The 12,572-nt window shown below is 39.7% G+C and overlaps 1 protein-coding gene across 1 annotated transcript; it reads right to left on the reverse strand.

Annotated features, from left to right (window-relative positions):
• Positions 1–3,734: 3,734 nt before the first annotated feature.
• dld (deltaD) lies at positions 3,735–8,861 on the reverse strand. The gene is made up of 11 exons (XM_053620162.1): positions 8,814–8,861; positions 8,409–8,732; positions 7,939–7,999; positions 7,592–7,849; positions 6,870–6,930; positions 6,650–6,780; positions 6,364–6,533; positions 6,014–6,230; positions 5,097–5,901; positions 4,908–5,010; positions 3,735–4,804 (listed from the first exon to the last, which is right to left on the reverse strand). Exons 1-11 carry the CDS (start codon positions 8,859–8,861, stop codon positions 4,799–4,801), a joined length of 2,184 nt encoding a protein of 727 aa, XP_053476137.1. The 3' UTR covers positions 3,735–4,798.
• Between the last annotated feature and the right edge of the window lie 3,711 nt (positions 8,862–12,572).

Below are 12,572 nucleotides of genomic sequence, written 5' to 3' on the forward strand. Positions count from 1 at the left end.
GTAAATAAAAAATCATCTTGCCAAACCTTTTTAAATTTCCTCTTGTCTGTGTGCCACTGCCTGGATCTCTCCATTATTGCATGCAACACAGTTTGTTGACTGTCGCAAAGCACGCTGGCCTTGATGTACGCATGTACATTAAATAAAATTCAAATTCACTTATATTCTCTACATTTAATTTCAATTTACATTTTTTGTAGCTCAAAAAATAATAATAAAAAAAATGTTATGTTAAATTAGAAATGAAGATCAGCATCAATGACATTCCCCCCAATAAATAAAGGACATAAATAAAGTGAGCAACAAAGGAAAAAAGAATAATATTGATTGAAAAGGTACCACTTCAAGGCTGTCCTCTGCATACAATCATAATACCTGAATCAACCACTGTACAATTATAGTATCAGAAGCAGCACTGAGGTCTAGAAGACTAAAATGACCAGAATTCTCAGTCAGAAATAAGTCTTTAGAACACCATTTGAAGGCCATATCCTTGGCTTTGCTTTGGAAAGCTGTAAACATAGACTGAGAATTATCACAAAGATTATTTAGTTCAAGATGGACATTAGTTGATGAAGGACAAGCTTTCAAGAATATTTGTAAAGTTTAACAATTTAGAGATCAAAATTACAATGGAACAATGAAGCCAACTGGAACACCGTTATCTAATGAACCCCTAATGATGCATCACATTACTATACTCAGAGACAACACAATTATTGTATCTCGAGTTACTGTTGTCATAAGCCCTGCAATCTGTAGAAATAGTGCCTATCCATTGGATGACTAACTCTATACACATTATATTCAACATTAGTCAACACTCGCAATATTGATTTTTGTTCGCTGGCGATTAAATAGTTTTTTTTTTGTTTTGTTTTTTTTTTACAATATATTATTTAGTTATTCAGAACTGAAAAGAAACAACCTGAAAATACAGGAAAATAGTTTATACTTTAGCACTCCTACACAAAATGGATAAAGGTTGCCAGGTCTAGCAATATAATATAATCAGGGTAAATGTCATTGGATTTTGTGACAGTGTAATACTGTGTAGCGATCATTAAATCACAAGCCTGGTCGACACCAAGAAGACAGTTATTTGCTAGAGATTTGCACATTTAAACACAGTGTAGCTACTTTAACTCCAATGAAAATTCTGTCTCTGTGGCTGCATATGGCTATGTAAATAGGAAAACAGAAAGTAAATACTTGTCTGTCAGTTTGAAAAGCTCATTATGAGACATTAAACCAAGATGTTTAGCAAACCTCATCTAATTCAGGGTCATTGTAGCCAGTGGACAGGCGCAGCTCATGATCATAGATTTGTGTGGGCCAGTAAGACTTTAATATCAATATAGCCTCAAAAAAATTAAGTTGAGATGTTATCACACTTGTGCTATAGGCTATCTTGTGTTTTTTAGGGCAATCCTTAATAGGCAGACCTTAATAGGCAGAGAGTCAACAAGACTTGAATGAAATTGGACAAACTATGTATACTAATTTTTAATAAGAGATTAAAAGCCAGTGCCCCAGCACAGATGAATAACCACACACAAATTAACATCTCTGATATAACAATGCCACCTCACTGTTTGAGTTTCCTCATTTGTAAAGAAGTTTATCTTGTCAAACTTTCAGATGTGCAATTTATTTCCCCAATCATGGCTTTATTGAAATCAGATTTTAGAATTTTATAAGCAACTGATGTAATTATTATGGTTTCTGGTTGTAGATAATTGCACTCGAAAGACATATTAAAAACCTAGCTAGTTACATAGCTTGCAGTGTAGACATTGTAGACTCGCTAATCACATCAATTCTAGTCATGGAAAGAATTGAAAATAATGGGTTAAAAAGCTGTTAGTGTTTTTTTTTGTTGTTGTTGTTGTTGTTAATTTCAGCTAATTTTAAAAATGGATTTTTAAAAAAGAAATTCACCTGTGCTCAATTCAGCAGGTGTGGTTCCTGTCACAGTGTGCAAACGTGAACACAGAAGCGATAATATCTTCATAATATCATTAACTGTGTTTTCTCCTGCCACTTGTACACAAAACATTCATATAGCATGGGGCAGAGTGATTTCAATAGGCCACTCTTAGTGCCTGTTTTAGATCACTATTCCCATTTTTGACCACTAGGTGCAAGTATCTCTGCAGAGCTATATTGGGCACTGAACATGCTGTCCCTCAATTGCACAACATCTTGAAATGTGACCAAAATCAATGGAATATTGGTTTATATCTATCAAATTGGGGCTCACAGAGGCTTAGTGGTTAGCACGTTTGCCTCACACCTCCAGGGTTTGAGTCCTGCCGGGGCTCGAGTTTGCATGTTCTCCCCGTGCTGTGGGGGTTTCCTCCCCCAGTCCAAAGACATGCATGGTAGGCTGATTGGCGTGTCTAAAGTGTCTGTAGTGTATGAATGAGTATGTATGTGATTGGCAACTGCAATGGACTGGCACCCTGTCCAGGGTGTACCCTGCCTTGTGCCTGATGCTCCTTGGGGTAGGCTCCAGGTTCCCTGTGACCCTGAAAAGGAGTAAGTGGTAGAGGATGGATGGATGGATCTATCAAATAGAAACATTTTTAGTATTTTAGTATTTCAACAGAATTTAAAATGTATGGTTGCCTCTCTGGATAAGCCACCACTCACAGTGAAATATATTTGTGTGTGTGTGTGTGTGTGTGTGTGTGTGTGTGTGCAGTAGCAGGTCGCTGAGATGACATAGAGGAATCAAATGCCTTGGGCAGTTTAACAATAAGACAAAATGTATATTACTTTCTATAGCATCTGATATAAAATAAAATTAGGTTCCTTCAGAATTTTCCTTTTACTGAGTTGGAGTAGAACTCAGTAAAAGAGACTGAACCCCTCAGTTAAGTTATCGTAAGTGAATCATTTATTTTAAAAAGCTTGCTAGACTATATTTCACTTGTCCTTCTCTGGGTTAACATAATTGCTAATTGCATACTTGATCATACTTACAAAAAAAACCCTGCGAAAGTGATTAAAACTTTATGTTGCTATTGTTGGTATGTTCTTTAAACATTTTGTGAAATTAACCACAGTGATGGTGCAGATGATTCAGGCAGGGCAGAGCATAGGTATGATATGACTGTAGCATCAACTGTTATGTTACTTCTTAAAATTGAGTTGCATATTAATTTGCTATATGTGTGATGACATTTGAGCTGAAGGCCTGAGGAAGGTTGATCTAGCTATAACTAAACTATTTTATCTGACTGTTACATCAGAGTCATTTTGCTGGTGTGTAAATCCTGTAACTAATATGCTGTAAAATCCTATAATTATCTACTTGTAAATTCAACATGAGCCTCAACTTGTAATGTTTTATAAGAATTCAAGAGTATTCAAAAGTGCAATCTACTTCTAGATCTAGATCAGTCCACTTATTGTTTGCTAGTTTGTGTGGATCAACATCACTGGTTTCAATATTATAGTGGTTTGCCTAAAATAATGTGCTTTTGTGTTATTTATTATGAGGTTTACTGTGACAACATGCACTATATGGCCAAATGTATTTGGACACCTGACCATCACACCTATATGTACTTTTTGAACATCTCATTCCAGATTATTTTCTCTTTGCTGTGATAACCTTTCCACTAGACTTTGGAGCATGTCTGTGGGGATTTGCTCATACAGCCACTACAGCATTAGTGAGATTGGGCACTGATGTCGGGCGAGGAGGCCTGTGGTGCGGTCAGCATTCAAAGTCATCCCAAAGGTGTACTTTGGGTTGCGGTCAGGGCTCTGTGCAGGACACTCGAGTTCTTTCACTCCAATCTTGGCAAACCATGTCTTTATGGAGTTCACTTTGTGCACAGGGGCATTGGAGCCAATTTTCAGTTATAACCATAAAATGTAATTTACAAAAAGCAACAAAGTTTTGTTGGAAAATTATATTACATTAACCATAGCCATTTTGAGCAAAATGAGCAGCCGGTAATGAATTAGGACTGAGACTAATTTTAAGAATTTAAAAACAAAACAATATTTTATTACCTATCTTGAACTATCTCAATAATTCTTTACACCAGATTGAGTCATTTGGAAATATTTCATACAGGATTTATTTGGAAAAATATTAAGGTGATTTTCTTCATGAACAACACTTATAAAACAATTCCCATAAGTTTTAACAACACAATTAAATACATTACTGTTGAAAAACAGTCACTATGACCCGAAGTGCCTTATATACAATATACAAATTTGCAAAATGGGAAAAAGATTAAATTATATCTGGGTTAACTTCACAAAAACCCCAAAACAAATGAATCACAAATAGAATTTAAATAAAAAAAATATTACAAAGTAAAAATCATATCAGTAACTAAACAGTTTTGATGGCGGTGTTTTTCCTCTCCTGACCTGTGTAACGGGTCAGAGATAGACAATGCAGTCAGTGCATACTTATATGCAGTAATTATGTTTGAATGTTAAATAAATTTTTTAAAAGCAATCCTCCATAGTGCAATGAGGTTAAAAAACAAAAACAAACAAAATAAAACCTCCCTACAGGAAGTGCAACAAGTCCATCTGGCAAATTCCTGGGAAATAAACTTTGAGAGTGCGAGCCAGTATGGCTCAACATCCTTTTTCTGCAGTCACTGTGCTTACTTCAGTTGAGAACCAGCTCATTCTGAACTTCACCATGAACATAAGACCCACAGCAGCAGTCACAAGAAGGAAACTTTCCCTCTGGTTTGAGCAGCATATACTGGAGTAAAACCTCCTGTAGAGCAAGACGAGCTACAGCTCTGTTGTGGCATTATACCTGCAAAACAAAAAAGATCAATTTAGTTTTCTTTTAGTTACAAGAATCATTGAAAACTTACATATTTGTAGGTGTCTTGTGGGTTATTTAGAGATAAACTCACCTCAGTTGCAATAATACATTCATCCTTTTCATCTGATATTACAAAGACAGACTGATACTTTGTGTCTTTGCATGCAGCTTCTGGACTTTTCTCTGATGTCTCACTAAAATTCAAAGATAAAAAAATTAGATACAGAAAGATTCAGTCAAGCACAACAGGTTTCTCTGACAATGCTTCAGGATTATTCACCTTTTAAAATGTTTTCTGTGTTTTTCTTCTGAGTCAGAGTCAAGAGCCTCGCATTTTACATCGTTTTTCTCCAAGTCCTCTTTTCCAAAGTCCTCCTGCTTAAGCTCATGAACAAGATTGTAATCCACTAATGAATAGCGAGACTTGTAACCTTTCTTTTCTACACCCGTGTCATCACTCTGAAAGTCCACCTTCTTGTTGGTATTCTTCACCTGCGTAGTGCCTATAATGCTGACGGTCAGGTCCTTCTCTCGACCGCAGTTGTTGGTCAAGTTGTTCATAGTCTCACTTTCAATGTGACTATCAGCTTGCTGGCTTCTCTGCTGCAGTTTTATGCGGATGTACACGGCTAGAACGGCACACCCAAGCAGGAGCAAAAGCACCAAAATAATCCCAGCACAGACTGCTGTCCATGGAAATACATTGTCCTCGTCATCGTCAGAGTACCTTTTATCAGCTCCCTCTACAACAGGCTGTCCTTGAGGATTTTCAGGGAGCAAAAATTGGCAGTTACGTCCTCCATACCCAGGAATGCAGGCACACACATAGCGATTATCCCGTTCATGACAAGTAGCTCCATTGTGACAAGGGTTATGCGCACACTTATTCATAGGCAGGCTGCAGTTCTTGCCAGTGTATCCAGGTGGGCAGGTACAGGTGTAGTCATTGACTCCATCTTGGCATGTTCCTCCATTCTGACAGGGGTGGCCAGCACACTCATCAATATTGTCATCACAGTGTGTGCCTGTAAAACCCTCTAGACATTGGCAGAGATATGAGTCCACAAGGTCTAGACACTGGGCACCTGAGAAAGATTTGAAATAACAGATATTAGATAAAACTGATTAACTCCACTGAACATCCAAAACTGAAATAAATTTTTGCATCATTTCAAATCAAATTTAGTATTAGTTTACCATTTGAGCATGGATTTGAACTACAATGATCAATCTTCTTTTCACAATTAAAGCCAGCGTAGCCCATGGGACACTGACAGAAGTATCCTCCGTCAGGATTGTCAGCACACCGTCCACCATTGAAGCAGGGGCCATCAGCACAAGTCATGGCACTCAGTTCACAGTTTCTTCCATAGAAGCCAGAAGGACAGGTGCAGCTATATGTGTTCTCAAGATCCTGTGAAAACAAAGGAATTACAAGGAAAAGGTGTTTAGAGAAAAAGAGTTCCAGGTTTGAAGAGCTTATGGCTTAGTGTTAAATTTTATTTTTTGGTCAAAAACCCCAAATATATCAACTCAATAATACTTACAGTGCAGCTTCCTCCATTTCTGCACGGGCTGTCAGAGCACTCGTTAACCTCAATCTCACAGCTTGCTCCAGTGAAACCAGGCTTGCAGGCGCATGTGTAGCTGCCTTGACCAGTGTTTGTGCAAGTGGCCCCATTCTGGCATGGTTTGTGGTGTGTACAGTAATTAAGATCTGAAACACAATGTAAAGTATTACTTCTCCAGTTCCGTATTCTGCCAAAGGTACCAGGTACCTCATGTTGCTGATGCATAAATGCAGTGTTGAAAACATTTTTAATCAAGATTAACCTTGGTTGCAGAAGAGGCCTCCCCAGCCCTCTTGACAGTTGCACTGCCATGGCTGCTGGCAGGTACCATGTAAGCAACCAGGGTAGCGGATACAATCGTCACAGTATTTTCCACTGAAGCCCACCCTGCATCTAAAGCAACACACAAAACAGATTAGAATTCATCCTCTTGTATAATAAAACAAATTCTTTTTTCTTCTTCATAAAAGTCTTATACTTACTTGCATTCACCAGGTTTGTCACAAAATCCATGCTCCTCATCACACCCAGGGAGACAGATTGCTAAAAAGAAAAGAGAATAGATACATTAATTGTGGTAAGTAGTAACATCTTTGAAGTTAGCATTCAGGCACATTTGCAAACCATTTCCCAAACAAATTCAGTAATTCATTCTGCTCTGGGCTAGCTGCCCCATGTGTAGGTGTCTAGAAAATCATGCTTCTGTCATCACCCTGGGAAAAAGACCCTGCTTAACACACTCGCAATTGTACAAAAGATTTACAAACAAAAGCCTCTTTTTCTTCTACCGGTGGGTCAGAAGTTCCTTTTTTCCACTTTGTTCATACAGCCCCCTCCCCATAATGTCGCAGAGATAAGGGTGGACAGCTGGTGGACACGCTGCTAGTGCAGGACAGCTGCTGTATTGTCTTCTCTCACTCAGCAGCTGCCCGCTTCAACAATACATAACCCCGCTGAGCCAATCAGCGATGAGCGCTCTGCCAAACAGCCAATCAGGTGAAGATTTTAGTATCAGGCACGCGTGCCATTATTTAGCTAACGGCTCTGTTTTGAATTACTTGAATGCGTGATGCAAGAAGCACTTCCGCACAGAGGTAAATAATTATATGCAAGATATTATCATTACAGCATGCATCACCTTCAGAGGAATTCTTATCTGATAAATATGTGTTCTAAATTATAATTCCCAAGCTAGCCTACTTACGCTCTGTGCAGTATTGTCCTTTCCATCCGGAATTACAGATGATCTCTCCGCGCTCTCCGCACGTGAAGTGGCCAAAAGCGTCGTCTCGCGGACGGCAAAACACGGAGCAGCCTTCTCCATAGTAATGTTCATCACACACAAATCTGTACGAGTACTTCAACTCTGTTCTCCCAGCCACTTGTAGATCGTGAGACCATTCTTCTCCGACCGTCAGGTGTCTCTGGGTGGTCATACGACTGATCAAACGTTCTGGGTTTTCTTTAACAGAAAATAAGGCATTAATTCTTCCATCTAGTTATGAGAAGATTGTTATTGTTTTGAAACTTTTTTTTTCCAGTTGGTCTTACCGGTTGATAAATCCTCAGTAGAGTCTGTGTGCAGTGCCTCAATAATGAGTGAAAATGTTCCCTGTAAAATGAGAAAGGAAACGTAAGTCAAATTAAATACATTTTAAAAAGCGTTGTTTATGTTTGGTTTTGGCTATGGACACATTCTTACAGTCGGAATCCTGAGGTCTATAACGGAAGTGGAGGATAAATGGAGGTGTGAGAACTCTGTGGTTCACGCTGTTTTCCCAGGTTCACACTTCCCTAACTGCAGTAAAAAAATGAAAGCTTTCGGAATTTCACGCTGAGATGCCGATAACATATCTTCCCTAGGGATTATAAAAAATTTCCATGCCTTCAGCACTTGTCCGAGTGTTGTAAATGGACCAGCCGGTACTGAATTGACCTTGCGTTAAAGTCTAATGATGCTTAGTCATATTTATGCTATATAAAGCAGAGGAATACGAAATAAATTATCTGAACCTACTTACCGGCCATGTAAATCCAAAAGGGAAGCGAACTGGGTTGGTGAAGGTGCTGTCTGAAACAGTTTCAGGAACTTGAAATGAGTTTGATCCGAGAACAGGAGTAGTAATTCCGCCATATGTGCACGGAGGCTCCGGGGATACATTGGCCTGGTAATGCTTAAGGCAAATCCTAAAAAAGGTTTTGCATTCGCACTGCTGAATCGCTGATGAGGATCCTCCTTTACAGCAGTTAGTGTTGGCCGTTATTCCTTTCTTATTGAGAAACTCTTGCAACTTCAACTCAAAAACCCCAGAGCATAAAATCTGAAAAAGAAAAAAAAATACAATTAATAATTAAATGATATGAGGTTATGTTTTGGGCTCTTTTAGCTTGCGCGTGACCAAACACAGAGACACACTTTGCATTACCTGGCTTAGCATGGCACAAAGGATGGCAGCTATCATAAGTCGCCCCATGGTGGTAAAGATCTTCATGGAGATGTTACACGTCCACGGGTCGGCTCGTTCAAGAAGTCATGTAAACTACAACTAACACAATGTGAAGAGGTGAATTCTTCAGCCAAAGCGTTGATGCACTTTTTTAATTCGCTTTATCTTATTTTGCAGGTCATGTCTTGTAAAAACATACAAGTAAATCCCAAAAAGAGCGATAACTCCAAGTTGTCAGTGCGTCCGGTTCACTTGCACTTTCCACATAAAGATGCAGCAGAGACAGCAGGTCGCGATTGTGCTGTTTACTTTGCGCTGATTTGTAGGGGTCCGAACGCCTTTACTCCGAAGCTCTTGATTCCATTGGACAGAGAGTGAGTGTGTGAATGTCTGATGTCCCAGTCCGCCTGCTGCCCGTTATATACAGAGTGCGCCTTCTAGGGTAATGAGATGCAAATGAGAGCTACTCCCCAATCTGGCTGGAGTTGTCACAAAGGGACACTTTTCCACCCCATCCACCCCTTTCCCCACACACACACCCCCAAAGATCGCCAAATGGTCACTGAGCTGTAAAATGTGCAACCTTTCCCCACTGCAGAAAGGAGTGGGGGAAAAGTCTCATTTACATATAGGAAAAAAATTCAACCACAAGAATCCTACACATGCGGGCACAAACCTTCAAATTACATCACATATCCATGTGAACATTGCTCAGCCTCCGTCAAAACCGTCCAAAGTTCAAATATTTAAAATAAAACAGGTATTAAATGGCATCCTCTATATTCTCTCAATGTGAAATCTCACCAATGATCATGGATAATGTAAGTCATTACTTTTCCTACATAACATTAAGTAGAATTGGATTTGGTCAGTAGATGTTGAACCCACGATTTGTCTTGGTCATTAGATCATTGATCATTTTAAGGTGAACAATAGCCTAGTTGGAAGGGTCATGCTCAGAACTTGTATCTTTTTACATCTGTTGCAAAACCTAATGTAGAGTTTTGCAACAAGTTGCAATGTTCAAGTCATTTTTAAAGTGTGTTTTTTTTTTTTGTTTTGTTTTGTTTGCTTTTTTAGAAGTAAGAAAAAACACACTTTAAAAATAGTAAAGAATATAAGCTAAAGGCAATTCGGTCTAAGTGAACAGATTTTTTTAATGTAGGATAGATAGGAAACTTTTTTTACAATTCGATTTGGCTTAGCTGTATACATTTGAGTGAGGACGAGGTTACCCTAAAGTTTATATTTTAACTTCTTGTGGGCAGTAAAGCCTAGCGGGTGTGTGTCGCTCGCGTGGCTGTCATTAAAGCACTTTGTTATTGTGTGAGGGAAGAATAAGTTTGTTCTTTGTGCTCTCAGCTGTATGGTAATGCGGCCAGCACCTGCTCCCTTCACAATGTAGTGGGAAGGGGGTGGGGGGGGAGAGCACCACTTTGAGCAGGAACATCGCCTAAATAACTGCCCCCTTTTATGTGTGTGTTCGCTCAACAATAACAAGAACAACAAAATAAAACACGTTAATTTCGCCGTGATTATGAAATTTAATTACACAGCCGTCCTTGTTGTCTGCAGGTGTGCGCATGCCCACGAGCGCGCCGTGTGTGTGTGTGTGTGTGTGGGTGGGTGTGTGTGTGTGTGTGTGTCTCCATGTATGAGGGTGGTCTTCATTAGGGCGTTATTTGAAACGACTAGCCGTTTTTATCCTTCAGGAATGCAACTGCATTTGAATATATTTTTAATCGACCGGTCAGTGATGTAGCAGCTAGGGAGTTGTGTTTACAAAGCAGACAGTTAGGTGTAGACACATAAACCTCTTTGTAGAAGGTAAATTACTGCGAAGGTGGATGAAAAAGAGTATTTGCAGTCTATTATGGAATGCAAATTCGTTCTAGTGCGGGTGACAGTATAGCCTATATCCTGATTGTTAGAAAAAACATAGCCTAAATAAGACAGATTAATTTTGGATTTGGACTGATTAAAAATATCATTCTCATCAAATTGATGCTTGCAATTCACAACTCTTCTAAAATGATAGCTCACAGATGTCAAACCAAACGTCCTCGATTGTGTCTTAAAAAATGACAATGCTTTTTTTATTCAGGAAAAAATCCATCAATACAGCTTCCAGCTGACCAGTGAAAACATCCCCAACCATCTCTCATCACATCACACTGGACAATTCTTTATCCGGACGTAGCACACATTTCGCGATTACCACAGCAAAGCGTAACTGAAAGGCAAAGTGAAACCTCTTGGATTTATGCCCACTTCGTTTATTCTTTTCAAGAATAATTTATGCCACGCGATTCTGTCTTGGTTAAATCAAGCAGAAAGCCCCTCTTCTTTCTCCCCTTCTGCCTCCTTTTTGGAGCTGGACTATGGAGAGACTGTTTAACTTAAGTGTTTCTATAGGGGGCTGTTGTACTTTAACTCCTGCCCACCAGTAGCTGTGCTGAACAAAGCCCAGGACTCGAGGTTTGACTATTCATCTTTTCTTTGCGCTTTAATTTTCATTGATTTTGAATACAAGGGGAGCCCTTTGGGGATTCTCTCTGAAGGCCACGACACGCCTTTAGACGCGCTCAGCACCCCCCTCCCAAGCCAACCATCTGCTCCCAACCAAATGGCGTGCTTTCTTCTTCTTCTTCTTCTTCTTCTTCTTCTTCTTCCCCACATTTCAACTGCATGTCTCCACTGTTCCTGCGCACAACACAGAGTCCTCCTCTAAACTGGACTGGAAACATGGCAAAGAAACCGCAAGTGAATGGCAGGCCACTGGCCATATGGTTAGGGAAGGTGGAAGCAAGTAAAAGTGGCCCGTGGGAACTCCAGTGTGCTATAACAAATAGGGATATGACTTCAAGGGTAGACCTGTTGCCTATAGATCAGTCCTGTTAATAAACAAGATGGAAAACGCAAAAAAAAAAAAAAAAACAACAACATAATACACGTCTTGTCCAAAACGAAAATAAAAATGCATAGAACAACAGCTACACACTTCCCTGATCACCGACTTGCATAGATATTATCAGTTGAATATATTTTATGCATTGACGCATAGCACATAGTTCCTTTTATCTAGACAAAAAAGAGGATAAATGAGCTCTGTGGTCTATTGCTGTTTTATTTGAGAGTAGACACAAGCTGCAGCAACGTGACGCAGCAGAAGTCGCGCGCCGATTACAATGACAAAGGAGCAGTCGCGTGGCCCGAGCCTGCGCATATGATTGATAAGAAGCAACACTGAGGATGAAAACATCCAGCATCCAGGTCTAGCTAATGGCAAACGACCATCTGTGCTCTCTGCGTGTTTTCTCTTTGTATTCTAACAGTCCAAGGACGAGATTAACAGATTAGTACTGATTCCAGGTAGGTCTCTGCATTTTAAATCCGATTAATTTTGCCAGCTGCTGCAAACTTGCAGGTAGTCCCAGTGCCCTGTCTATTGCGTGTGTGTGTGTGTGTGTGTGTGTGCGGGCGTGCGCGCGTGCGAGTTGAATTCTTCGGCTGAGGAGTCGCGTGCCGATGCCCCTTAGAGAACATCTGCCCCTTTTCCCCAGGGTGGTTTTGTTCATTTGAGAAACTTCAAAATGAAAGAGAAAAACAAACAATAACCCACAGAGGAACAAACTGCTCGTTATAGATGGTTATAGACAGTGATTCAAATCAATAGCCTATTTTACTGATAGACATGTAGTTAGGCGAATTCAGCCTGTGAGCTATTACTAGTTTACC

This window comes from Ictalurus furcatus, chromosome 3 (genome assembly GCF_023375685.1).
Source record: "Ictalurus furcatus strain D&B chromosome 3, Billie_1.0, whole genome shotgun sequence".
Taxonomy (NCBI): domain Eukaryota; kingdom Metazoa; phylum Chordata; class Actinopteri; order Siluriformes; family Ictaluridae; genus Ictalurus; species Ictalurus furcatus.

Bases quoted from the DNA above. Each gene is read 5' to 3' on its own strand.
- dld (XM_053620162.1), bottom strand. From the start codon at position 8,861: ATGGGGCGACTTATGATAGCTGCCATCCTTTGTGCCATGCTAAGCCAG. The intron at 7,850-7,938 runs GTAAGACCAACT...TTTCTGTTAAAG, and splicing joins TACTGAGGATTTATCAACCG to AAAACCCAGAACGTTTGATC. The intron at 6,534-6,649 runs GTTAATCTTGAT...ATTGTGTTTCAG, and splicing joins AGGCCTCTTCTGCAACCAAG to ATCTTAATTACTGTACACAC.